General features: G+C 39.4%; 3 protein-coding genes across 11 annotated transcripts in view; 1 reads left to right on the top strand and 2 right to left on the bottom strand.

The window, feature by feature from the left end:
• Positions 1-7,704, bottom strand: part of HELQ (helicase, POLQ like) — a 54,353-nt gene extending 46,649 nt beyond the window's left edge. For all 4 annotated transcript variants that reach the window (XM_032148024.2, XM_058433259.1, XM_032148070.2 and 1 more), the window contains exons 1-3: positions 7,241-7,704; positions 5,067-5,781; positions 724-902 (exon numbers count right to left, since the gene is read on the bottom strand). In XM_032148024.2, coding sequence (XP_032003915.1) covers positions 724-902; positions 5,067-5,781; positions 7,241-7,537 — 1,191 coding nt within the window. In that variant the 5' untranslated portion in view covers positions 7,538-7,704. The remainder of the gene's footprint in view (positions 1-723; positions 903-5,066; positions 5,782-7,240) is intronic.
• A 109-nt stretch (positions 7,705-7,813) lies between these two features.
• Positions 7,814-13,050, top strand: MRPS18C (mitochondrial ribosomal protein S18C). 2 transcript variants are annotated; one of them, XM_032147886.2, is made up of 6 exons: positions 7,814-8,022; positions 8,736-8,791; positions 10,169-10,252; positions 11,551-11,608; positions 12,786-12,845; positions 12,934-13,050. In XM_032147886.2, the coding sequence occupies exons 1-6, from the start codon at positions 7,923-7,925 to the stop codon at positions 13,008-13,010; spliced, it is 435 nt and encodes a 144-aa protein (XP_032003777.1). In that variant the 5' UTR covers positions 7,814-7,922; the 3' UTR covers positions 13,011-13,050. The 2 variants fall into 2 exon arrangements, with proteins under 2 accessions (XP_032003777.1, XP_058289239.1); XM_058433256.1 differs by lacking the exon at positions 11,551-11,608.
• The window catches only part of ABRAXAS1 (abraxas 1, BRCA1 A complex subunit), a 27,660-nt gene continuing 13,852 nt past the window's right edge, over positions 9,595-23,402 (bottom strand). For 4 of the 5 annotated variants that reach the window (XM_032147596.2, XM_058433232.1, XM_058433234.1 and 1 more), the window contains 5 exons: positions 22,031-22,224; positions 20,874-20,993; positions 19,300-19,384; positions 15,308-15,422; positions 12,897-14,713 (listed from right to left, as the gene is read on the bottom strand). In XM_032147596.2, the coding sequence (XP_032003487.1) occupies positions 14,280-14,713; positions 15,308-15,422; positions 19,300-19,384; positions 20,874-20,993; positions 22,031-22,224 (948 nt within the window). In that variant the 3' untranslated portion in view covers positions 12,897-14,279. Of the gene's footprint in view, positions 10,963-12,896; positions 14,714-15,307; positions 15,423-19,299; positions 19,385-20,873; positions 20,994-22,030; positions 22,225-23,402 lie in introns of those variants that run through there. The other variant, XM_058433245.1, reaches the window with a different exon arrangement.

Below are 23,402 nucleotides of genomic sequence, written 5' to 3'. Positions count from 1 at the left end.
ACACCTGCAATCCTAGGCTACTTGGGAGGCTGAAGTAGGAGAATCACTTGAACCCAAGAGGCGGAGGTTACAGTGAGCAGAGATTGTGCCACTGCACTCCAGCCTGGGCGACAGAGGGAGACTACATCTCAGAAAAGAAAAAGCAGGGTAAATAGTAACAGAACATTTAAGATGATGTTTAATCCACCAGTTTAGAAAAAGTAAAACTTTAAACAACTGGTAATTAGTATTTGAAGAGATTTTAGGTAGTGTATACTGCTTTTATACATTCTAAAAATATTAATTCTCCATCACTAAGAGGTACTTCTCACCGGGCACAGTGGCTCATGCCTGTAATCCCAGCACTTTGGGAGGCTGAGGCGGGTGGATCACTGGAGATCAGGAGTTTGAGACCAGCCTGGCCAATATGGTGAAACCCCGTCTCTACTAAAAACACAAAAATTAGCTGGGTATGGTGGCATGGGCCTGTAATCCCAGCTACTCGGGAGGCTGAGGCAGGAGAATCGCTTGAACCTGGGAGGCAGAGGTTGCAGTGAGCCAAGATGGTGCCACTGTACTCCAGCCTGGGTGACAGAGCAAGAGTCCATCTCAAAAAAAAAAAAAAAAAAAAAGAGGTACTTCTCAACAATACAAAGTTATTACATTTACAGATTTTAACGTCAAAGTATTAGCAAATAACATTTGTTTTAAAACATACACACACACAAACACACACACACAGACCTTTTCTTGGACAATTGCCACATATGGAAGAATCATTAAAACATCTTTCCGACAGCAAAGCAGTTCTTGCAGCATTAAAATCTCAGCCACGAGGGTTTTTCCACCACTTGTTGGCAAGGAATATATTAAATTTTTTCTTTCTTGCACAGAATTCAATGTTAAACAAGTATGTTGCCATTCTGTGGAATTAAACAAAAAAAGGTATTATTTTCCCCTTCCAAACTTTGAAACTCATAAGTTTTTTAAGAAAAAAAATCAAATCCCTTCCTATGGAGCAATCTTCTCATAAGGATAAATTTAATTATAACCAATGTTACATGTGAAAAATCCCAAATGTGCAAGTAGTACAGCCAGTGAGAGCCTAGTTCAGGCCTAGGCAGCAAGGTGGGCAACCAGCCCATTTATTCACCAGCTGCAGACTTAGGTCCAATATTACAGCAGGGCAGGTAGCAGCCTCGTGGACAAGGAGTGCCATCTGAGATATCAGAGGAACAAAGGGACAGTACAAGGACCTATGTGAATTCTAATGTCTTCCTCTTATGTTCTGCAAGGAGATTATATAAGCTTCCCTTCCTCATTCAGCCAAAAGCCACCTCAGAGAGAAGCAGGGGGAGGAGGGAAACAACTCTATTAGGTTTTACACAAACCAATAAAAACTTTAACTAGCTCTCATGGGTAGTTAACTTCAAATGGGTCCAAAACCATTTTAAACTGTTAAAATTGCTTAAACCACAAAAGACTAGGATTATTAACTGGCACATCTAGGATTCCCACAATTTGGCGAGGTGGGATTCATGAAAATAGATCAGATCCAAGATACTGTGTGAAAACTAGTATTAATTACTCTGTAGGATAATTTGACAATAAAAATCATCAAAAGTCTTTAAAAATGTGCTTCAGTGTTTTATCACTAGAAAAATGGGCAAAAAATTTAAGACATTTCACAGCAGATGGCAAATGGCCAATAAATACATGAGAAGATGCTCAGCTGTTCTCTACTGGGTTGGCAAAATAAATTTTTAAAATAAAAAACAAATAACTATAAAAAAAAAAAGGCCCACACATGCAAAATCCAGAGCTGACTAATGTGGGGAAAAACAGCCATTCTCATGTATGGTTGTGAGAACATAAACTGCTAGAATCCTTGTGGAAAGTAACCTAGTATAAAAAAATAGAACTGCACATTGCCTTTGATCTGGTAGTATTACTTTTGGGATTCTACATCTATAGAACGGAAGCCAAAGCATATAAAACACAGCATTGTTTGTAGGTAACAAAGTGCCATGGTGGTGGGGGGTAAAGGCCGAATGAATTATTGTACAATCAACCAATGAGATTCTTTGCAGTTTAAAATGAAGAGTAGATGGATATATGTATGTTCAATATACAGTTAAGTTAAAAAAAAAAAAAGCAGATCATTGCCCCGGAGTGGTGGATCATGTCTGTAATCCCAGCACTTTGGGAGCCTAAGGCAGGAGGATCACTTGAGACCAGGATTTCAAGATGAGCCCATCTCTATTAAAAAAAAAAAAAAAGAAAGTTATATCTGAATGACAGTTACAAGTAACTTTAACTTATTGTGCTTTTGGGTGATTCCCAAATACTGCAAGTGACTGTGAATATTTTTTCTTTAAAAATATTTCAAAAATACTTAAATTTAATATTGAATAAATATTCAAAAATACCTCAGATTGGTATCACCTGAGTTATCAAATTAGATGTTTATGCCACAGTATAACTTAACCATAGCCACATTTTATCCAATTCAGATTTTTAAGTATAACATGACAAAATAACTAATATTTATGAATATAATCTTTACATCAAAAAAAAAAAAAAACTAGCCGGGTACAATGGCTCATATCTGTAATTCCAACCCTTTGGGAGGCTGAGACAGCAGGTCTGCTTAAGCCCAGGAGTTCAGGACCAGCCTAGGCAACCAAATGAGACCCTATCTCTACAAAATATAAAAAAATTAGCTGGGTATGGTGGCGCATGCCTATAGTCCTCACGACTTGGGAGGCTTAAGTGGGAGGATTGCTTGAGCCTGGGAGGTTGATGCTGTAGTGAGCCATGATCATAGATTGCCAGGTCGTACTCCTAGAGGTCCTGATGCAGTAGGTCTGGGGAAGTGTCTGAGAACATGCACTTCAACAAATTTCCAGGTGATGTTGATGCTGCAGTCCAGGAACCACACTTGAGAACCACTGCTTTAGCTTAATAAAAAGTAGCACATGTATTTATGCTTTAATCTGGTCATGTTATTAAGCCAGATTTAGAGGTAAAAAGATTTAAAAAGTTGTTATTTACTGAAGTTCTTACTTAGAAGCTACCAATATAATTACTGACGATCATTACCAACATCTAATTTGGCATGTCCTTAACACAGACTCTAACTTGCAAAAAAAAATTATCCCTTTTTATAGATGAGGAACTAGGCCCAAAGTGCTAAAATTGCATTTTTAAGTGACAACCCCCAGCAGTTGAGAACCTACCAGAGTGTACCAGGCACAGTGCTAGTTAAGAAAAAGATGAGTTAGGCCAGATGCAGTGGCTCTCACCTGTAATCCCAGCACTTTGGGAGGCCGAGGCAGGTGGGATCACAAGGTCAGGAGATCGAGACCATCCTGGCTAACACGGTGAAACCCTGTCTCTACTAAAAATACAAAAAAAAAAATTAGCCAGGCATGGTTGCGGGCACCTGTAGTCCCAGCTACTGGGGAGTCTGAGGCAAGAGAATGGTGTGAACCCGGGAGGTGGAGCTTGCAGTGAGCCGAGATGCGCCACTGCACTCCAGCCTGGGAAACAGAGCGAGACTCCGTCTCAAAAAAAAAAAAAAAAGAAAAAGATGAGTTAGATAGAGCCTTGTCCTCAGGATATTCATTCTGGCAGACTAAACAAAAAGCAAGGTGCTAGGTGAAAAACAGAGGGAAGAAAGTTAACATCTACTTCCAGGGTAATACACACCATTAGCTCTTAAACCATGAACCTCACAATTTAGATTCTTGTAGTCTTTTATTAGACTTTGTTTCCTGTAGTTCTGCTTCTCCAACCTGATTGTCTTCTCCGTAAGAACCCAAGTTTTCATATCATTCATAGGATCCTAACAGGAGTTCCAGAAAACTTATGAAGTGGAAGGTTGATGGGGCTGACCCTCCAGTATGGCAGCAACTGTCCCTTCTTTGTCTAAAATGACACATATCTGAAATATATGCAAAGACCCTGGATTTTTGAAAAATATTACAAGATACCTTCTGTTATTGCTTCTTTGCACTTAAAACAAGCTTGTCCAACCCACAGCCCTCATGAGGCCCAGAATGGCTTTGAATGCGGCCCAACACAAATTTGTAAACTTTCTTAAAACATTATGAGAATTTTTTTTGCAATTTTTTTTCTTGGCTCATCAGCTATCGTGTTACTGTATTTTATTGTGGCTCAAGACAATACTTTTTCCAATGTGGCCCAAGGAAGCCAAAAGATTGGACATCCCTGACTTAAAACTTAATTGCAGCCGTCTTTAAAGATGTCTAGTTTTGGGAGCGGCAGCACAAGGCAGAGCATCTGGGTGGTGGCAGGGATGTGACCGTGGGGAGAGGTGGCTGCGGCTGCTGGTGTGGGGGGAAAGATGTTTGGTTTAATCAACAGTATTACTAATACTGAATTCTTTCACTCAAGACATGTGAGTGTCAAAGACATACTACAACAGCTAGGTTTTGGTAGAGAAGACAGAGCCAGCCAAGGAAATACAAGCTAAGAAAGCTGAGGATCTACTAGACAATCGGGGTCAAAAAACAGGAGTGGTTGTAAGGACATCCAGAAACAAGAATTTCAAGAAGGGTGTAGTCAATAGCATCAGCTAAGTTATTGAGAAGTCAGGTAAGGTAAACATTAAAAGTAACACTGTGTTTAGATGTCTTAGTCATCAGATCTTAATTGACAGCACAGAACCCAGAATTAGAGTGGGGTAATTTACTAAAGTTTACTTAGAAGCTACCAATATAATTATTGAAAATCATTACCAACATCTAATTTGGCATGTCTTTGAACCAGACGCTAACTTGCTAACAACTTATTATCCCTTTCTTATAGATGAGGAATTAGAGGAATTATGTGAGGTAAGGAAACAGAAAGGATAACTGGTTTGATAAGTGTGACTGTGAGGGAAGGAAAGAGGTTCAGTGGTAGCAGGATAGGTAGGAATGGAAGGGGTTGAGAGACCACTGATATTTTGTTTTCAAAATGAGAAATAGTATGGACCATGAAAGCATTTGCTTCTATTTACTTGCACTAATATTATGGTAATGATAGGAAAAAAAATTTTTTATTCCAGCAAAAAGCATTACCATATAATTTTTCAATTCCCTTGAACTGGGCATAAAGGTCTCTCACTTTGCTGGGTAACGAATAAAAAGGACCAAGGTCATTTGATGATGACTCAATTGTTTTCTTAGCAACATTAATTTCCTCAGATAGGAGAGTGTCTTTGAGCTGTTTACTTCTAGGAAATATTGGTGTCTGGGCCTTGGCATTTCCAGTCATGGCACTTTTTAGATGATCTTTAATACTTTTTCTCCTATTCATATCTGAACTAGTTCTGACTTTGGAAGAGGACTCATCATTTTGCTGGAGTTGCTCTATGCAATTATGGGGCAGTTCCTCATTCACAGTGTTGTGAGAGGATGACTTCCAATCCCTTTCTTTCATAGAATGATCACCCAAATCATTTGAAGAGTTCTGCAAATTTTCAAAGTATAGAGCCTGTGAGGAAGGTACATCATACAAAAGATCAGCTCCAGGTTCAATAGTGACACCTTCATATCCACTCTGGTTCTCTGTGTGCTTATCAGTTTGTAATTCAGTAAGGTTGCCTATGGTAGTAATGCTGAGTTTGTTTTTGATACTTTCCGAGCAAAGATTTTCAGTGGCAAAGTCTGTAGCATGTTTCTTATGTTCAGGGAGTTGCATATATTTTTGTTCCAGGTCGTCAACTTGAGCTATAAAGGAGTTTTCAGTAAAGCTATCATAATCACCAAACATGTCCACTTCACTGTCATTATGCTGCAAAGAGAACAAAAACGCTTATGGTCAATTCCAGTTTCATTAAGAATAAAAGCTTCACCAGCCTGGCCAACACGGTCAAACCCCGTGTCTCCAGAAAATACAAAAATTAGCCGGGCATAGTGGCACGCTCCTGTAATCCCAGCTACTCGGAGGCTGAGGCAGGAGAATTGCTTGAACCTGGGAAGCGGAGGTTGCGGTGAGCCGAGATCGTGCCATTGCACTCCAGCCTGGGCAACAGAGTGGGACTCTGTCTCAAAAAACACAAAACAAACAAACAAACAAACAAAAAACCCAAAAAAACACTTAAGCTTAGGGCTGTACCAAGTATATAATTATATGGTCACATATGGATCACAGACCTATATGTAAATAGATATCTTACAGCTGAAGAAATGGAGGCCCAAAGAGGTTAAATTACTTGCCTAAACAGCAGGTTTAGGAGTGCTACGATGATACTGAGATTCTAATTTTTGAGACAGGGTCTGGCTCTGTCACCCAGGCTGGAGCACAGTGGCTCCAGCCACTGCACGATCACAGCTCACTGCAGCCTTGACATCCTGGTCTCAAGCGATCCTCCTGCCTCAGCTTCCCAAGTAGCTAGGACTACAGGTGCCAGCCATCACACTCGGCTAATTAAAAAAAAAAACCAAAACTTTTTTTTTTTTGTAGAGACTGGGTCTCTGTTGCCTAGGCTGGTTTTGAACGCGAACTTCTGGGCTTAAGTGATCTTCCCATCTCTGCCTCCTAAAGCACTGGGATTACAGGCATGAGCCACCGCACTCGGCCAGATTGTAATTCTTAAAGCTGTACTAAAACAGCAGGAAGACTGGTAGACGTCTACTGAAATGTCAGCGCATTCGAAGTTTCTGATAACTGCAGCACTTCCCTCCCAGACTACAATCTACAGAGACTGGCCTGTAACAGAAACATGGTTGTACCACTAGACACTCCAAGGAGTTCCTAGGAATTTGGACTTGAGACTGAGAAACTTAATACTGACTTGGAGTGGTCTGCTACACAGAAGAGACACAAACCTGTAGGCAGCAATATAGTAAAGTGATTAAGACAACAGGATTTGGAGCAAGAAGTGTAGTATCTCAACTTTTCAGGGCCTGATTACTGTCGTAAAATCTAGATAATGTAACTAGCTTAACATAACGGGTCTTCAATAAACAGCAGATTTTATTTGTACAGTAGGAGCTGCAGTTATCTGGAAGCCTAGATTTGTGTGTCGGTCATGCCACTTATCCGCTGCGTGTACAACTTTTATGTCTCGGGGTTTACATTTCATATTTATACAGAAATGTAAATAACAAGGCAATCAATACCTCCTAAGTGCCGATTAACAGTGGTAACGAAGACGAGAGAAGTAAACGAAGGCGATAAAACTGGTCAACTCTTTGCATCTGGGAAGGATGCCAAAAGTTTGCAGTTTCAAGTTCTAAGTCCTCCGTACCTGGTCTCCCACCCCTCTGTCAGTGGGCATGCGACGTAGGAGGTCCGGGTTTGTATCACCACCTCCAAGGACGAGACATTCGGGGGAATCTGAGAGTAGACGGGGCTGTACCTCGACCGGCAGTACGCCCGCGGTTTTCCGCCTCCTGTTCTCAGCCACCATTTCCTCCTCCTCTTTCCCCTCATCTCCGGGCTCGAGCTCGGCCGCGGTGGGAGCACCAAAAATACACCCTAGGCTTGGACGGTTCCTTTTGGGGAGAGACACCCGCCGGCGGATGCGGGAACCACCTTCATCCATGGCAAGGACCCAGGACCCTACTCAGACGTCGTTCTCAGTGACCCAAACGCTAAGCCCATATGGAAGGGAGAGTGGGAGGCCGGCGCCCGCTTCTACATCTACCTTGGGTAAAGACCCCAAGTTAGCTCTCGGAGCTCCCGGACCGGAAGCAAGCATAAACTTCTACCTTGTCCAATCATAAGCCTCACGTGACCTGTCGCGTAACGAGGGCACAGACAGAAAGGTGCTGCGCATGCGTATTAAAAAACCTCACCTATTCTCGCGGGTCCTCAGCGTTCTCCTGCGGAACCTTTGAACGTGGGTACTGGAGCCCACAGGGGAAGAGCAGCGGAAGGGGCCTTTCGGAACGGTTTGGAATGAAAGGAAGTGGAAGAAACGTGGAACCATGGCTGCTATGGTTGCTGTTTGCGGTGGTCTAGGGAGGAAGAAATTCACACACCTGGTAACGGCTGCTGTCAGCCTTACACATCCCGGGACTCACACGGGTAAAGTCTCCATATCCTATGCTCCATTGTAGCGTTGCAGGCATTAACCTTAGTCCTAATGGTTGGAGTCGTCCCTGTTGGCAAAACGACTCTGGTTTCTAGGCGATTTTCTCCAAGATGGGTGGGAATCTGTAATTGCCTTTGACTGTTTGTGTCGTCTAATCCACTCCTTTATTTAAACGTATGAGGAAGTTGGAGTGGTTCTTAAAAAGCAGAGACTTTCCTAAGATCTGTGGATAATCTTAGTGAGGAAGGGACATTTCCAGAGTCGCCCAGCAGCAAATTCCAGATGTCTGAAGTCCCCAAACAGAACAAAATTGTATAATTTTTGCAATTTTATCTTCTCTGTGCTTCTCTATAAATTCTCTCTGGGACGGGTCTGTTACTTTCTTTTTGGTATGACAGTGCCTGTTGCTTCTCCTGTAAGAATTTTCTCTAACCATGGAATAAAGGGAAAATAAATGTCAGAAAGAGAGCAGGTATGGGAGGGAAAATATGTGCTTTTTCCCCAAAGCCCTGGAAAGCACACCCATGTTGAGTCTTACTCTGTCCCAAATATAAAAGTTTTTAACCAGTCATTCTGAATATAATGAATACAAAACCTTTCTTTAATATCGTGTCCCTTAATTCATCCTGTCTCCATAAAAACAAAAATCTTTAGCTATTCAGCTAAGAAAAAGAAATGGTTAATTGCTGTTTCTGTTTAATCACAGTGCTTTGGAGAAGAGGTTGTTCACAATATAAACAGGAATCCAGCAACGAGGACCTGGTAAGAATTTTTTTTCCTATTAGTAAGGTCTTTGCAAATATGACCAAATTGTTCTTCTTTTTAAAACGAAAACTGGTATTAGACTCTAACATCTTTTATTTTAGCTACTTGAATAGAGTTCTGCTGTAGGACAAAACAATTAGATAATTACTCTGAGTTCAGAAATGATGATGAATTGATTGTAGTCAGCTGAGTTTTGAAGTAGGAGAATTCCTAGATTAGAAGCAAAGCTGCTATAATACCATATTTTTCTTCCTAGATCTTAAATTTAAGGACATGTGATTTGGGAACTGTTTTATTTTTTTACATAGCCCTTTGTAAGCAAATGACTTGGGAATTTTAAAAGGTAGTTTGGGTGAGTAGAATTTTAGATAACTGAAAAGAGACTGTACAAAGCTTAGCTATAGGTTGGCTATAGTATTAACATGGACTTGAAAGCACAGGTTCTTACTACATGCAAAGGTATTTTGACACTAATCAGACCATACAAAGCACTTGGCACAGAGCTAAAGAGTAGTCACGTGAGCTGAATGTAAATTGGAAAGTTTGAGGAACTGGAAAAAACAAAAGAACTTGTCTAGTTTCTCTGAGCATCTGTCTTGGTAATCTAATCCATGCACCATACTTTAAGCAAGTAAAGGGACATTATTTCTTTTTTAGTTCATAAATCTCACTTTGTCTCTAATCAAAGTTATGGACCCTCTCCACAGAAGGCGGCACACAATCCCATTCATTTGAAGTTTTGCATATGATTACAGGGAGTCATGGGCTTCAAAGCCATTTCTAGATTAAGAACCTCTATCCTGGAGACAGCCATACTGACGGTAGGAAGGAGGTACTGTGACAGAAGCATTAGAGGCAGTAGTGGTAACAGAAAAGCCAAAAAGGTTGATACAAACTTATATAGTAGCCTGGGGTGATAAAGTCAAAGAACCTTTTATTACAGTAAGTCATGGGCCATTATCTATGTATAAAAATAGTGATAAAATACTTGATAGAGACATGGGGATGGATAAATTAGTGATTTCCTCATTTAAGAATGGCATATGTTATCTATTGTGTTGTAAGTTTTCTTAAATCTAAACATTTTTTCGTTATCTACAATCTGAGCAAAGCATTGGAGCAATCACTTTCTTATCAGACATCATTTTTGTTCTGCCATAAAATTTTATTCTAGAAAGATTGTACTTTATTCCAGAATCTTCTCATGAGTTAATTTGTAGGCTAAACTGAAACAAAATAAAGTGCTTATACAAAATATGTACACAGTAAGAAAGGTATAACTAATCGTTTGAATGGATTTGAATGTAGAATAGTAACCTTTTAAAATTCAGAATTAACACATCCTATTATCAGACTTTTCGTTTTTTTCCCTAGCCCATTCCAATGGAAAATCCTTATAAAGAACCTCTTAAGAAATGTATCTTGTGTGGAAAGCATGTAGATTATAAGAATGTACAGGTGAGATCTGGTTTTACTTCACTATATTTTAGGGTTTTGCTTCTGATAGATCTGCTTAAAGAGAATCAAGTCAGTTTATAGCAGGCTTTTGTAGAGGTAACTGTTTAGCAACTTCATAATTTCAAATTTGGTTATAATTCTATGTATAAGCTTATCTCTGCTTTATTCAAGTAAAAGCACCTTGGCTCTCCCCCACTTACTATTATTTCCACTCTGTTTTTTTCTCTACCTCAAACATCTTAATAGCTCACTGTGGCGGTAATTCTCAATTGGTGAGGGTCAGAACTTTGGAAAAAGCTCATCTGGTGAAGCTGATCTCGTTTTACCTCACCACCCATATCACTGATTCACATATTACTTATCTCTTGTCTAACTCTCAGCAAGTTAGAAGTTGCAAATTTGGGGCAGGTGAATAGTGCTAGAATTCTGTATGTTGGCTGGGCATGGTGGCTCACGCCTGTAATCCCAGCACTTTGGGAGGCCAAGGTGGGCAGATTACCTGAGGTCAAGAGTTTGAGACCAGCCTGGCCAGCGTGGTGAAACCCCGTCTCTATTAAAAATACAAAAATTAGCTCAGTGTGGTGGTGCATGCCTGTAATCCCAGCTACTTGGGAGGCCGAGGCAGGAGAATCACTTGAACTCAGGAGGCGGAAGTTGCAGTGAGCTGAGATCGTGCCATTGCACTCCAGCCGGGCCACAAGAGCAAAACTCTGTCCAAAAAAAAAAAAATTCCATATATTGACAATAGTATAAGATGATACCTGCCTTTGAGGGAGAACCAAGAAATTACAAAAACACACATACTGGGAAGATTATGCAAAGTGCCAAGAATAATGACTAGCATCTAGAAAGTTCTAAAGAAGTATTTAAATAAAACATAAATTATAGCAAATGCCTGGTGTACTTGTACCTCTTGAAAATCTCATTACCCTCTGATAATTTATCTTAATGATTATTATCAGAGGGTAATGGGATAGCTTGTCATGACAGATGAAATTTTTTAGTAGCTTGTTTCAAGCAATATTTTAGAAAGGTATCTGTGGAAGTCAAGAAAACAGATTTACCATTGAATGAATATGCTGATTAATCTGCTGTTTAATTATATATAGACTTGACACACTGGATAGAAAATATTTAAAAGGTAACAGGAGGGTAACTATTTTTTTCTTATATTTTATGAAATGTGTCTGAAATTTAGTAAAGCTTTATATAACTTGAAGGTTGTTTTTTGAAATTTACACATTCAGAAATAAATAACAAATACTTTTTTTTCCCCTCCAAATAAAACTCCAAAACAGCTTTTGTCCCAGTTTGTTTCTCCATTTACCGGATGCATTTATGGAAGGCACATTACAGGTATTTTGTTTTTTATCATGGGAATATAAATGTAGATACGAATTATATCAATCTATTTCTGTCATTTAGGAAAACTGTCAAATTTTCAAATTGTGCTATAAATTACTACTAGATCAGCTACTACAGGGACTAGAGCTAGTTACTATGAAAAAGCCTCTTAGGCCAAGAGGATTATTATTTTGCGGTCTTATGCAGAGTTAACTATATAGAAAAATTGGGCTTTGAAAAACTGTTGTTGATGTTTTGGAATATACTATAATCATTCCTAGATTGATACTTAAACTTGGTGTCAGCAAACTATGGCCCATAGGCCAAACCGACCTGCCCCCTTTTTATCTTGATTAGGTTCATCATATACAAATGCCACTTTTTTTTTTTTTTTGAGACGGAATCTCACTGTCACCCAGGCTGGAGTGCTGTGGCGCAATCTCAGCTCACTGCAACCTCTGCCTCCTAGGTTCAAGCGATTCTCATGCCTCAGCCTTCCGAGTAGCTGGGATTACAGGCATGCACCACCATGCCTGGCTAATTTTTGTATTTTTAGTAGAGATGGGGTTTCTCCATGTTGGCCAGGCTGGTCTTGAACTCCTGACCTCAGGTGATCCACCTGCCTAGGCCTCCCAAAGTGCTGGGATTACAGGTGTGAGCCATTGCACCCAACCCCACTTGTTTTTGTAGTTTTGTTTACATAGTGCCATATGGTTGTTTTCTAGCTACAACAGCAGAGTTGAGTGGCGGTGAGGGAGACTGTATGGCCCACAAAACCTAGAATATTATTATTCTGGCCCTTGACAAAAATGATTTACCAATCCTTGACTTAAAAACTTGTTGAGGCTGGGCATGGTGGCTCACACCTGTAATCCCAGCACTTTGGGAGGCTCAGGTGGGTAGATCACCTGAGGCCAGGAGTTCAGGACCAGCCTGGCCAATATGGTGAAACCCCGTCTACTACAAATACAAAAAAATTATCCGGGTGTGGTGGTGCATGCCTGTAATCCCAGTTACTAAGGAGGCTGAGGCAAGATAATCGATTGAGCCTGGGTGGTGGAGGTTGCAGTGAGGCGAGAGAGTGCCACTGTACTCCAGCATGGGTGACAGAGCGAGACTCCGTGTCAAAAAAAATTGCAAACTTTAAATATTGACCTTTTTATGAATAAGAAAGCTTTTTATTTTACAGGTCTTTGTGGGAAGAAACAGAAAGAAATCACAAAAGCAATTAAGAGAGCTCAAATAATGGGTAAGAAAGAATACCTCAACAACTGAATTGAGCTAGCTGAAATTTTGCTCATTATGTTTTGTCAAGAACTTTAATTATCTCTTTACAGGGTTTATGCCAGTTACATACAAGGATCCTGCATATCTCAAGGACCCTAAAGTTTGTAACATAAGATATCGGGAATAAATTCTATCACGTTACTACTAATAAACTTATTTTACAGTAAGTGGTTGTATGATGCCAGTACTGACTCAAACCAACCTTTGGATGTAAGAGTGTTTCAGGAGTGAGGTAAAGAATGACACTTCCCCTTCATACCAGTGTCCATTAAGCAGATTGCTTATTTAAAATGTTAACACTAATCACATTTTATATATGTTGAATAAAAGTGGTTCTGTGTGATTGTCATTTATATCTGATCCCCAAATAGCTCATACAATAATCCATTCAATAGAATGGAATTAAAACTGTTCAGAATGACTTTCCAACTAGCAAATGTTAAGTATGCCTGGTTAAGATATCTTCCCTTTGTAGAAATGTTACATTGGGATGGATAGTGGTGCTGTCACAGAAGGACAAAATATTCCTAGACAAGTCTATCCTCAAACCAGTAGTGTCTTTTACATAGAGATGATTTACACCTAATAGACACTGAATATGATAGACATACATGTATATATGTATCAGTTCTGAGTTCCACTGGCCTATCCCAAATACACTGGATTACAAGGCTTGTACTGTATTCAAAATTTGATTTGCTAAATTTCATGCAACGGACTCTAAACTAGGGGAGAGATTACTATTTGTGTCGTGTTATAGTTGTGTAATAATTAAGGCTGCCAGATTTAGCAAGTACAAATGTAGGACAAATTTAAATTTTAGATGATGTTTTGCAAATTTATTGCATGGTATCCAGCATTTTATCTGGCAACTCTAGCCATAACGTACTTCTAAAAAAGTATCACTTAAGGAGAATTTTAATGACTCAGATAAATTTTCATATAAATTTCTTTCCATATTTTGAAAATAAAGCTATTCTTGCTTTTCCATTTTATTTTTTAATAGAGATGGGTCTCAATACGTTGCCCAGGCTGGTCTCTAACTCCTGGCCTCAATCAATCCTCCTGACTTGTCTTCCCTAAATGCTGGGATTACAGGTGTGAGCCACTGTGCCTGGTCTCACTTTTCCAATTCTAAAGAATGTGTCTGTGTAAGCCTTCCCCTCAACAACTTAGTGAATGGTGAAAAAAAGATTTGGAAATAAAAGCATCTGATGTTTGAAAAAGTACTTTGTGGAGTAAATGCACTAAGACTTACCTGTGTATTACTACAAACAGGTGAACATAGTAAAAACAAATGAACTTACTGCAAGTAGCTCAACATAGTAAAAACAATAGAAATGTTTGGCTTTACCCATCAGCCAAGTAAAAAAAACTCCTTGTAAGGTTAAAAGGATCAAAATGTAGGAGACCGTGAATATTCACCAAAACCCTTTATCGTTTCAATTTCTTCATCTGTTTCTGGGCTGCTCATTTTGGACACTTTATCTTGGTTACTACTGTCAGTATCTGTTTTAGATCGTTTGTCTTGTGTATCTAACAACCGTGATCTCTTGAATTGCCATCTGTCATCTAAGTCTAAGGCTTTATGCTTAATGATTTGTGGTGTACTAGCTGGACTAGCTTCAGGAATGTCAGTGTGTTCCACCATTAAGGTCAGATTGTCTACTACATCGAGATGGTGGTTGTAGTTACAGCTACTTTTAGAAACATGTCTATTTTTTAAAGACATAACACATGAATGAAGAAATTCAGAATTTGGAAAAAAGGTCCGTAATGCTTGACAAAGAAAAATGTTCTCCTGAGGGTCTTTTTGGATGTTCTTCTCTCCTAAACAAAATAGAGTAACAGTTCAACATATAACATTTCTTCTACAAAGCTTTTATAATTAACTATTTGTAAGTAAAATTAAGTCAAAAAGATTTTAACAGTTGTATTATCTAAAGTGAGAATAACATACATAATTCTGAATTCTAATTTATATGCCACAGTATTCTAAGACAAAATTAAAGTTGTGTTCTTTCATGTCAGCAATATAGCTACCGTAGTATTATGTTCTTTAAAAGCACAGAACGGGCCAAGCGCAGTGGCTCATGCCTGTAATCCCAGCACTTTGGGGGGCTGAGGCGGGTGGACCACTTGAGGACAGAAGTTCAAGACCAGCCTGGCCAACATGGTGAAACCCTGTCTCTATTAAAAATACAAAAAAATTTAGCCAGGCATGGTGGCCAGCACCTGGAATCCCAGCGTTTCGGGAGGCTGAGGCAGGAGAATTGCTTGAACCCAGGAGGCAGAGGTTGCAGTGAGCTGAGATCATACCATTGCACTTCAACCTGGGCAACAGAGCGAGACTCCATCTCAAAAATAAAATAAAATAAAATAAAAATTTTTAGCACAGAAAGTAGAGATGTGTTGTTTACTTACTTGCTGCCTGAATCTGTGCTCCTCTCCTTTTCTTGATTTCTCGTTTTAATCTGTTTACATCTTTTACTAGTTTATCTACTGCTTGTTCACTGTCTTCCACTTTTTTGCATATACTCTGCAAAATAAAGTAATTTAAGGGCATAGGTAAGATTTCAAGCTCTGTACTAATACAGTCTAGATTCACAAATAATATAAAATCATTGGTGGTATATAATACCCAAAACTATTTGTCTTTTATATAAATTTTATTTATTTTCTGGAGGATCTCAGTAACAAGTACTTGTAGGTTATAAATAAGGCTTATAGGTTATAAATAAGCCTTATAAGTTATAAAATGCTTTTTCAGATGTAGTAACTTCTCATTTATATAGTTTTTATCATGCCAGTTATTTCGTTGAAAATATACAGAAATAAACTGAAATATTAACTCATGGGCTAGCTGTGGTGGCTCACGCCTGTAATCCCAGCACTTTGGGAGGCTGAGGCGGGTAGACTACCTGAGCTCAGGAGTTTGAGACCAGCCTGGGCAACATGGTGAAACCCCATCTCTACTAAAAATATAAAAATTATCCAGGTGTGGTGATGCATGCCTGTAGTCCCAGCTACTCAGGAGACTGAGGCACGTGAATCGCCTGAGCCCAGGAAGCAGAGGTTGCAGTGAGCCGAAATTGCACCACTGCACTCCAGCCTGGGCGATACAGTGAGACCCTGTCTCAAAAAAAAAACAGAAACAAAAAAAACAAACTTTGAAACAAAAAAATACAGATGCAGAGTTACTGCATACATTTAACATTAAGAAACTCACAGTAAGTGAAAACAAAGTGACTATCTTACTATTACGAAAGGATACTATTGAAGATTTTTTCCTGTAAGGGAAACTACTTTTGAAAAGCAGATCACTTCTGTGTGTCTTTAGTTTTAAAAGTATGAATACCAATAACTTTCGACGCCATAATTCCACTTGGGAATATATCTGAATAACAACAAAAATATAAGGTGATGTTTCTTAGTGTAACATAAAACAACTGGGGGAGGGGAGAACAACTAATTACTAAAAAAAACTAATTTCCAACTGTAGGGTAATAGTTGTTTTGCCAGTTTTAGTGGACACTTTTTAGGATGTCTGCCAAGCCTACTTTTTACAAACTTTTTTTGCCCTGACATAAGAGTTTGCCAGTTACCCCTGTACTCACCTTTCACCCAAGCTAACCCAAACAGAACCAATGAGATTCTTGCCTGGCAATCTAGAGGTATTACATAGCCAATTGGCAAATCTTATGCTCTAGAAGAGATCTAAATGCAGGAGCTGTGGGTTGGCTGTTTTCTGGCCTGCCAGTGGATGAAGAAACAAAAAGATCTGGAAGGATAGCAATGTGCAGACACAGAAAGTTCTATTGGTATTCTAGCTCCTGGTTCCAATTCCTTCCTAAAGTTCAGCTGCTTTCTGCCTACAGTTCTTATGATATACCTCTACATTCCCTACTTTAGCCCAAGTTGGTATTTTTCCACAACATTGCTCTATGAAATATACTGCCATTAAAAATAAAGAGGCCGGGCAAGGTGGCTCACACCTGTGATCCCAGCACTTTGGGAGGCTGAGGCAGGTAGATCACCTGAGGTCTGGGGTTCCAGGCCAACCTGGCCAACATGGCGAAACCCCGTCTCTACTTAAAATACAAAAATTAGCCTGGTGTAGTGGGTGCATGTAATCTCAGCTACTTGGGAGGCTGAGACAGGAGAATCTCTTGAACCAGGGAGGCGGAGGTTACGGTGAGCCAAGATCGTGCCATTGCATTCCAGTCCAGGCGACACAGTGAGACTATCTCAAAAAAAAAAAAAAAAAAAAAAAAAAACCAAATACAAAAACTAAAAACAACTGAAGAATATGTAGCAACACAATGTTTTATGTATCAAATTTTTTAAAAATCATGACAAATTTATGTCACCATGACTATCGACTATATCAAAGTATACATATATTAAGGAAAAACTGGAGGAAATGGAAGAGTGAAAATAGTTATGTTAAAATGGTGAGATTCCAGGCTGGATGTGGTGGCTCACACCTGTAATCCCAGTACTTTGGGAGGCCAAGGAGGGTGGATTGCTTGAGCTCAGGGGATGGAGACCAGCCTGGGAACATGGTGAAACCCTGTCTCTACACAAAATACAAAAAATTAGCTGGGCGTAGTGGTGCACACCTGTGGTCTCAGCTACTCTGGAGACTGAGAGAGGAGGATCACTTGAGCCCAAGAGGTGGTGGTTGTAGTGAGCTGAGATCATGCCATTGCTCTCCAGCCTGGGTAATAGAGCAAGACACTGTCTCTAAAAAATAAATAAGATGGTGAGATTCTGGATGTTTTTACCATCTAAAATTCCTGTTTCATATGAAAAAAGTAGTGTAATATGAATCAAAATATTTTAACTGCTTTTCTGTTAGTGTGCTCTACTGATGAGTATGGTGGCCATGGAAATATACTCCTTAGTAAGATCTCCAACTGGGGGAAGCATAGTTGACTTAACAGCCCCAGCTTTGGATCTACCACTGTGTTTGCTCTTAAGCCACACTTCCCCTGGGCTGTTCCTAGCCAATGACTAAGCACAGTGCAGGTATTAGTGCAAGTCCATGCCTATAGAACAATTTTCGGGCAACTTTGCTCAAAGACTCCCCATCAGCCTAGTGGAACTTTCTTAAAATGGCACTGCAGTCTGAGGCTCTTCCTAACCACTTGTCCTCTTATCCCCCCTCCTTTCTCAGGGGTCAGACTTGCAGTGTTGTCTGAAGGCTCTTCCTGCCTGTTCTTGCTTCCTCTTCTTTATCCTTCTCAGGGCCAGCAAATCTCCTGCACTTATAATCCCATCTTGACATCTAGTTCTAAAAGGACCTGAACCGACACATGAAGTAGAACTGACACATGAAGTAGAGGGAAGTATACTGTTCCCAAATATACTTCCCTCTATTCTGTAAGGATTATATATCCCTGCCTATTACCACGTGATGTGTTCAGGCCAATGAAATGTGACTAGAAGTGACATGGCCGTTTTAAGCCAAGTTTTAAAAGCTGTTGTGAATTCCCACTAGTTTTTTTTTTTTTTTGAGACGGAGTCTCGTTCTGTTGCCCAGGCTGGAGTGCAGTGGCGCGATCTCGGCTCACTGCAAGCTCCACCTCCCGGGTTCACGCCATTCTCCTGCCTCAGCCATCCGAGTAGCTGGGACTACAGGCGCCCACCACCACGCCCGGCTAATTTTTTTTGTATTTTTAGTAGAAACGGGGTTTCACCGTGTTAGCCAGGATGGTCTCGATCTCCTGACCTCGTGATCTGCCTGCCTCGGCCTCCAAAAATGCTGGGATTACAGGCGTGAGCCACCGCACCTGGCTCCACTAGCTTTCTTGCTCTTTGCCTTATGCCATGAGAACATTTCCCAAATAAGGGCTGCTCCTTCAGCCTGGATCCTGGATGAAGGTGACATTCAGAAAAGGAGTAGAGCTACAGCCAAGATAAAATGGGAGCAAGACTAAATCATGGTTGTTTTAAGCCACTGAGATTGCAATCTTTGTTACTACAGCTGAAGAAATACATCTCAGTCAATGAAGCTAAAGGAATAACGACATCTCGTTCAACAAGGGACAGCATCTATGATGGGGTCTCATAAGATTATAATGGAGCACATATAGAAAGCTGATGTATAGCACTTGATATTGGCATTACAGATCAAATAGGGGAAATGACTGACATTCAATAATAATTTGAGGACATTTGGTTTTCCCTATGAAAACTAAAAAGTAAAAATACATATAGGTTTGTGTAAGTATATGTTTGCACAATGATGAAACTGCCTAATGACACATTTCTCAGAAGGTATAGCCTTCATTAAGCAACTCATAACTGTATAAATCTAATCAAGATGTCAGGTTATCCCTAAAAAACGTCAGTCATTAACTTGATATGAACTCTATCTAGAAGTGGTTGAAGTGTCTGATATGTTAACTTACCTTTAATTCCTCTTGTAATGAAGCATACATTTCATTTATCTTATGTACCTCCTTTAAGGATCCATCTTCTTCAAAAAATTTAGAGCTGTAAAAAATTACCATTTCCTCAGGCAAATACACAAAACTCATTTTAATGATAAGGTGAAAAACTTATTGTCAAGGAGCAATAGAAGAGTCTTTTTACTGGTTTTGTAGGAACCATAATTTTGTCAATCTATGTGTATAGAGAAAAACCAACCATAAAACCTACTTCATTGATCTTCACATTAGCAAACTTTTTAGCCTCCTAAGTACTATTGCCAGGTCTCCCAAAAAGGCGAGGATAGGCCGGGGGATGGGGGAAGATTGCATAAAAATAGATAAAAATTGAAGGAAGGAAAAAAAGTCTCTATTGGCAATGGGAACTGGAGTCAATTTTTAAAATATTTTATTGAATTCAAGTTACCTTTACTTGAAAGAGACATTATTTTATGATCCATAAAATAAGGAAGAAAGTAATTCTAAGAAGGTATGACTTGTAGAACATCCCAATGTCAGAGATAAATATGAAAAATGTGCATCTCGCCAGGCAGGGTGGCTCACGCCTGTAATCCCAACACTTAGGGAGGCTGAGGCAGGCAGACCACCTGAGGTCGGGAGTTTGAGACCAGCCTGACGAACATGGAGAAACCCCATCTCTACTAAAAAAAATACAAAATTAGCGGGGCATGGTGGTACATGCCTGTAATCCCAGCTACTGAGGAGGCTGAGGCAGGAGAATTGCTTGAACCCGGGAGGGACAGGTTGCAGTGAGCTGAAATCATGCCATTACACCCCAGCCTGGACAACAAGAGTGAAACTCTGTCTTTAAAAAAAAAAAAAAAAAAAAAAAAGAGGAAAGTGTGTACCTCAGAATCAATGAAATATGGTATTCAGTTTTTAAACTGCTAGCACTGTGGGGACACAAAATTAAGTAAAACCTAACCCCTTATTCTCAAAGTTTACACTCTAGTAGGTATCTTATAGTACCAGTTTTGCTGTTTTTGACATTACTTCCTTAATGGCCACAAACAAAGTTATATCTAAACAGCCTATAGTATGAGTGAGTCTTGGCTAAAGTCTGATTTTTACAAATATCTAATTTCAAGCCTTTAATCTGAACCACTGCCTTAGAAAATTATAATTTTTAGGCTATATACTTATTCTAACCTAGAATAGATATGCTAAACTTTACAGGATATGCAACAAGCTCCTCCCAGTACTTTTTTTTTTTTTAATTTCTTTTGTAGAGATGGGGTTTTGCTGTGTTGCCCAGGCTAGTCTCCAACTCCTGAGCCCAAGTGATCCTCCTGCCTCAGCCTCCCAAAGTGCTGGGATTGCAGGTGTGAGCCACCATGCCTGGACTAACCACCACCTTTTTTGTATCTTGTAAGTAGACAAGCACTAACAGGAGTATGAGGAAGGTAAAAACAGCCTAGTTTACTTGAGTAATGGATTAGTTTTCCCTTGAATTTTTATTCTGCTGTTGTTTGAGAAGTAAGAAAATTAATTTCAAAGATGAATAGAAGTTTTGTGAGAAAGCAGTTGAATCTTACCTGTGTGTTTGTACTGCTTGGTGAAAACCAGTGGACATACAGGAACCTGATACAGTTTTATAACCCAGTTGTTCAGACATGCCCAGATTGGCAACCACTAAAGGTACCCTGTGAAAAAGTCTGACAAAATAAAACTTTAGAGTATAAACTTAGAATGAAAAGAAAGATTAGTATCTACCTGCTGGAATAGACTACTTGTCTCCTACAAGATTTAAAAAAATACACCCCCCAAAACCCATTCTTTACTACCTATCCAAAATAGAATTTACTGACTTGAGACAACTGTTTTTTTTTTGAGACAGGGTCTCACTCTGTCTCCCAGGCTGCAGTGCAGTGGTGCGATCATGGCTTAATAATGCAGCTTCAACCTCCCAGGCTCAAGCAATCCTCTTGCCTCAGCCTCCCAAGTAGCTGGGACTACAGGCACCCATCACCACACCTGACTAATTTTTAAGTTTTTTGTAGAGATGAGGTCTAATGTTGCTCAGTGATCCTCCTGCCTTGGCCTCCCAAAGTGCTGGGATTACAGGTATGAGTCACCACACTGGGCCCAGATGACATGTAAAGCTGTGAAATGTGCTTAGTATAACAGTGTGGAAAAACAGTTTAATGGCTCCTTTGATTAGTACATGTATAAATAAGGCAGTACTAACATTGAGATTTACCCTATCTTCCATGAACAATAATATTACTCTTAGTTGGTACTCTTTTAACGTAATTCTCATATTCCACAAAAATGTAGTTTACTGTATACAACCTGTAGGGAGTCCCTGGTTAAACTCATTTTAGTGGACCATCAAGAGCTACTTTGTTTCTTTGCTCAGTTACAGAAAAACTGCTCAAGTATCTAGGCTTAAATTCTAAATTCTACCCTTTAGCAATCAATTAAAAAAGTTTTTTTCCACCTTAAATAGTAAATAAGAGCAAATCTTCAGTGCCAGAATACAAGTCATCATTCCACACTGGGCTTCTAATTTCCTTATCTGACCATTATTTTCCCATCTATAAATTAACAGATGGTAAGATCTACTTCTGAGGGGTATCGTGACAATCTGATGCGACAATATATGAGAACACTTTGTAAGCTGCAAAAAGTACTAAATATTAGATGTATTTTTCTATTAGTTTAATACAGCCAGTGACTGGCCAACATTTACCCTTTTTGAGGTTTATATAAGGAATGTTCCAGTCGATGAGTAGAGCAGCTTTCTGTTATTATACTTGGTGTTAATAGCAGAAAAACAAGGTCTTGGTTTGAAAAATGCTCCTGCAAGTTTTTGTGAAGCAGCCTCTCTCTAAACGTCATGATCTGATCTGAATGACGACGGAATTTGTACCAACCTACCACATTCTGAAATACAGAAAAAAAAGGATATACATCTTAATAGTTACAATGATATGTCTTACTATTATAATTAAATAAACAACCTTAAGATGGCTTTCTTAATATTTAGAAAGATTTTGGGCATATATAAACAAAGAATACACTTAATCATATGCTTTACTTTTTTTTTTTTTTTTTTGAGACGGAGTCTCGCTCTGTCGCCCAGGCCGGAGTGCAGTGGCGTTAATCTCGGCTCACTGCAAGCTCCGCCTCCCGGGTTCACGCCATTCTCCTGCCTCAGCCTCTCCGAATAGCTGGGACTACAGGCGCCTGCCACCACGCCCGGCTAATTTTTTGTATTTTTTAGTAGAGACAGGGTTTCACTGTGGTCTCGATCTCCTGACCTCGTGATCCGCCCGCCTCGGCCTCCCAAAGTGCTGGGATTATAAGCGTGAGCCACCGCGCCCGGCCATCATATGCTTTACTTTTGTAAAATATACAAACTGACTTACTTTCCATTCATTTAAAAGGGTACAGTTTTGATCAATATAGATTAAAAGGGAGAAGTAAATTCTTGACTTTCTGTAGTTTGTTTTATGGCATTTGCTATCTTGCAATCTTAATCTTTAGTCAAAATTTAGATGAAAAAAATATCAATGCCATTGATTCACTTAAAAGGCAATCCCTCCCTGAAAATAAATTAATCGCTTGTATGGATACTTGGTTTGTTAAATAAGTTAAGCTGAACCCTACAGCTTTTACCTAAAATTTTTATGGGAATGATATCACCTACCCGACAAAGTTGGTTTCAAGATTAAGATTGCATTAAAGGGTTTTGTAAACTACAACATACTAAGCAAATGTGTTAATATTACTAGACCTTTTTTTAACTCGGAAAATAATTCTCCTTTACTTAAACCAACCACTTTGCTTAGAGATCTGTGAGTTTCAGCAACTAAATTATATATTTGCACATTTAAATTGAGGAAATTAAAATTAGTTTTTAAAAATAAGGCATTTTTACAGGTACATTTTAAAATACTCAAATAATAATGGGGGGAAAAAACACAAGCATTTTCAGCCAAACATATTTTTTGAAAGAAACATTTTTTTTTTTTTTTTTTTGAGACAGTCTGGCTCTGTTGCCCAGGCTGGAGTGCAATGGCATGATCTCAGCTCACTGCAACCTCTGCCTCCTGGGTTCA

This window comes from Hylobates moloch, unplaced genomic scaffold, assembly GCF_009828535.3.
Source record: "Hylobates moloch isolate HMO894 unplaced genomic scaffold, HMol_V3 SCAFFOLD_2, whole genome shotgun sequence".
Taxonomy (NCBI): Eukaryota; Metazoa; Chordata; class Mammalia; order Primates; family Hylobatidae; genus Hylobates; species Hylobates moloch.
The sequence above is the reverse complement of the archived record's forward strand: the minus strand, read 5'-3'. Positions and strand labels throughout refer to the sequence as shown.

Bases quoted from the DNA above. Each gene is read 5' to 3' on its own strand.
- MRPS18C (XM_032147886.2), top strand. From the start codon at position 7,923: ATGGCTGCTATGGTTGCTGTTTGCGGTGGTCTAGGGAGGAAGAAATTC. The intron at 10,253-11,550 runs GTGAGATCTGGT...ACTCCAAAACAG, and splicing joins TAGATTATAAGAATGTACAG to CTTTTGTCCCAGTTTGTTTC. The intron at 12,846-12,933 runs GTAAGAAAGAAT...ATCTCTTTACAG, and splicing joins TAAGAGAGCTCAAATAATGG to GGTTTATGCCAGTTACATAC.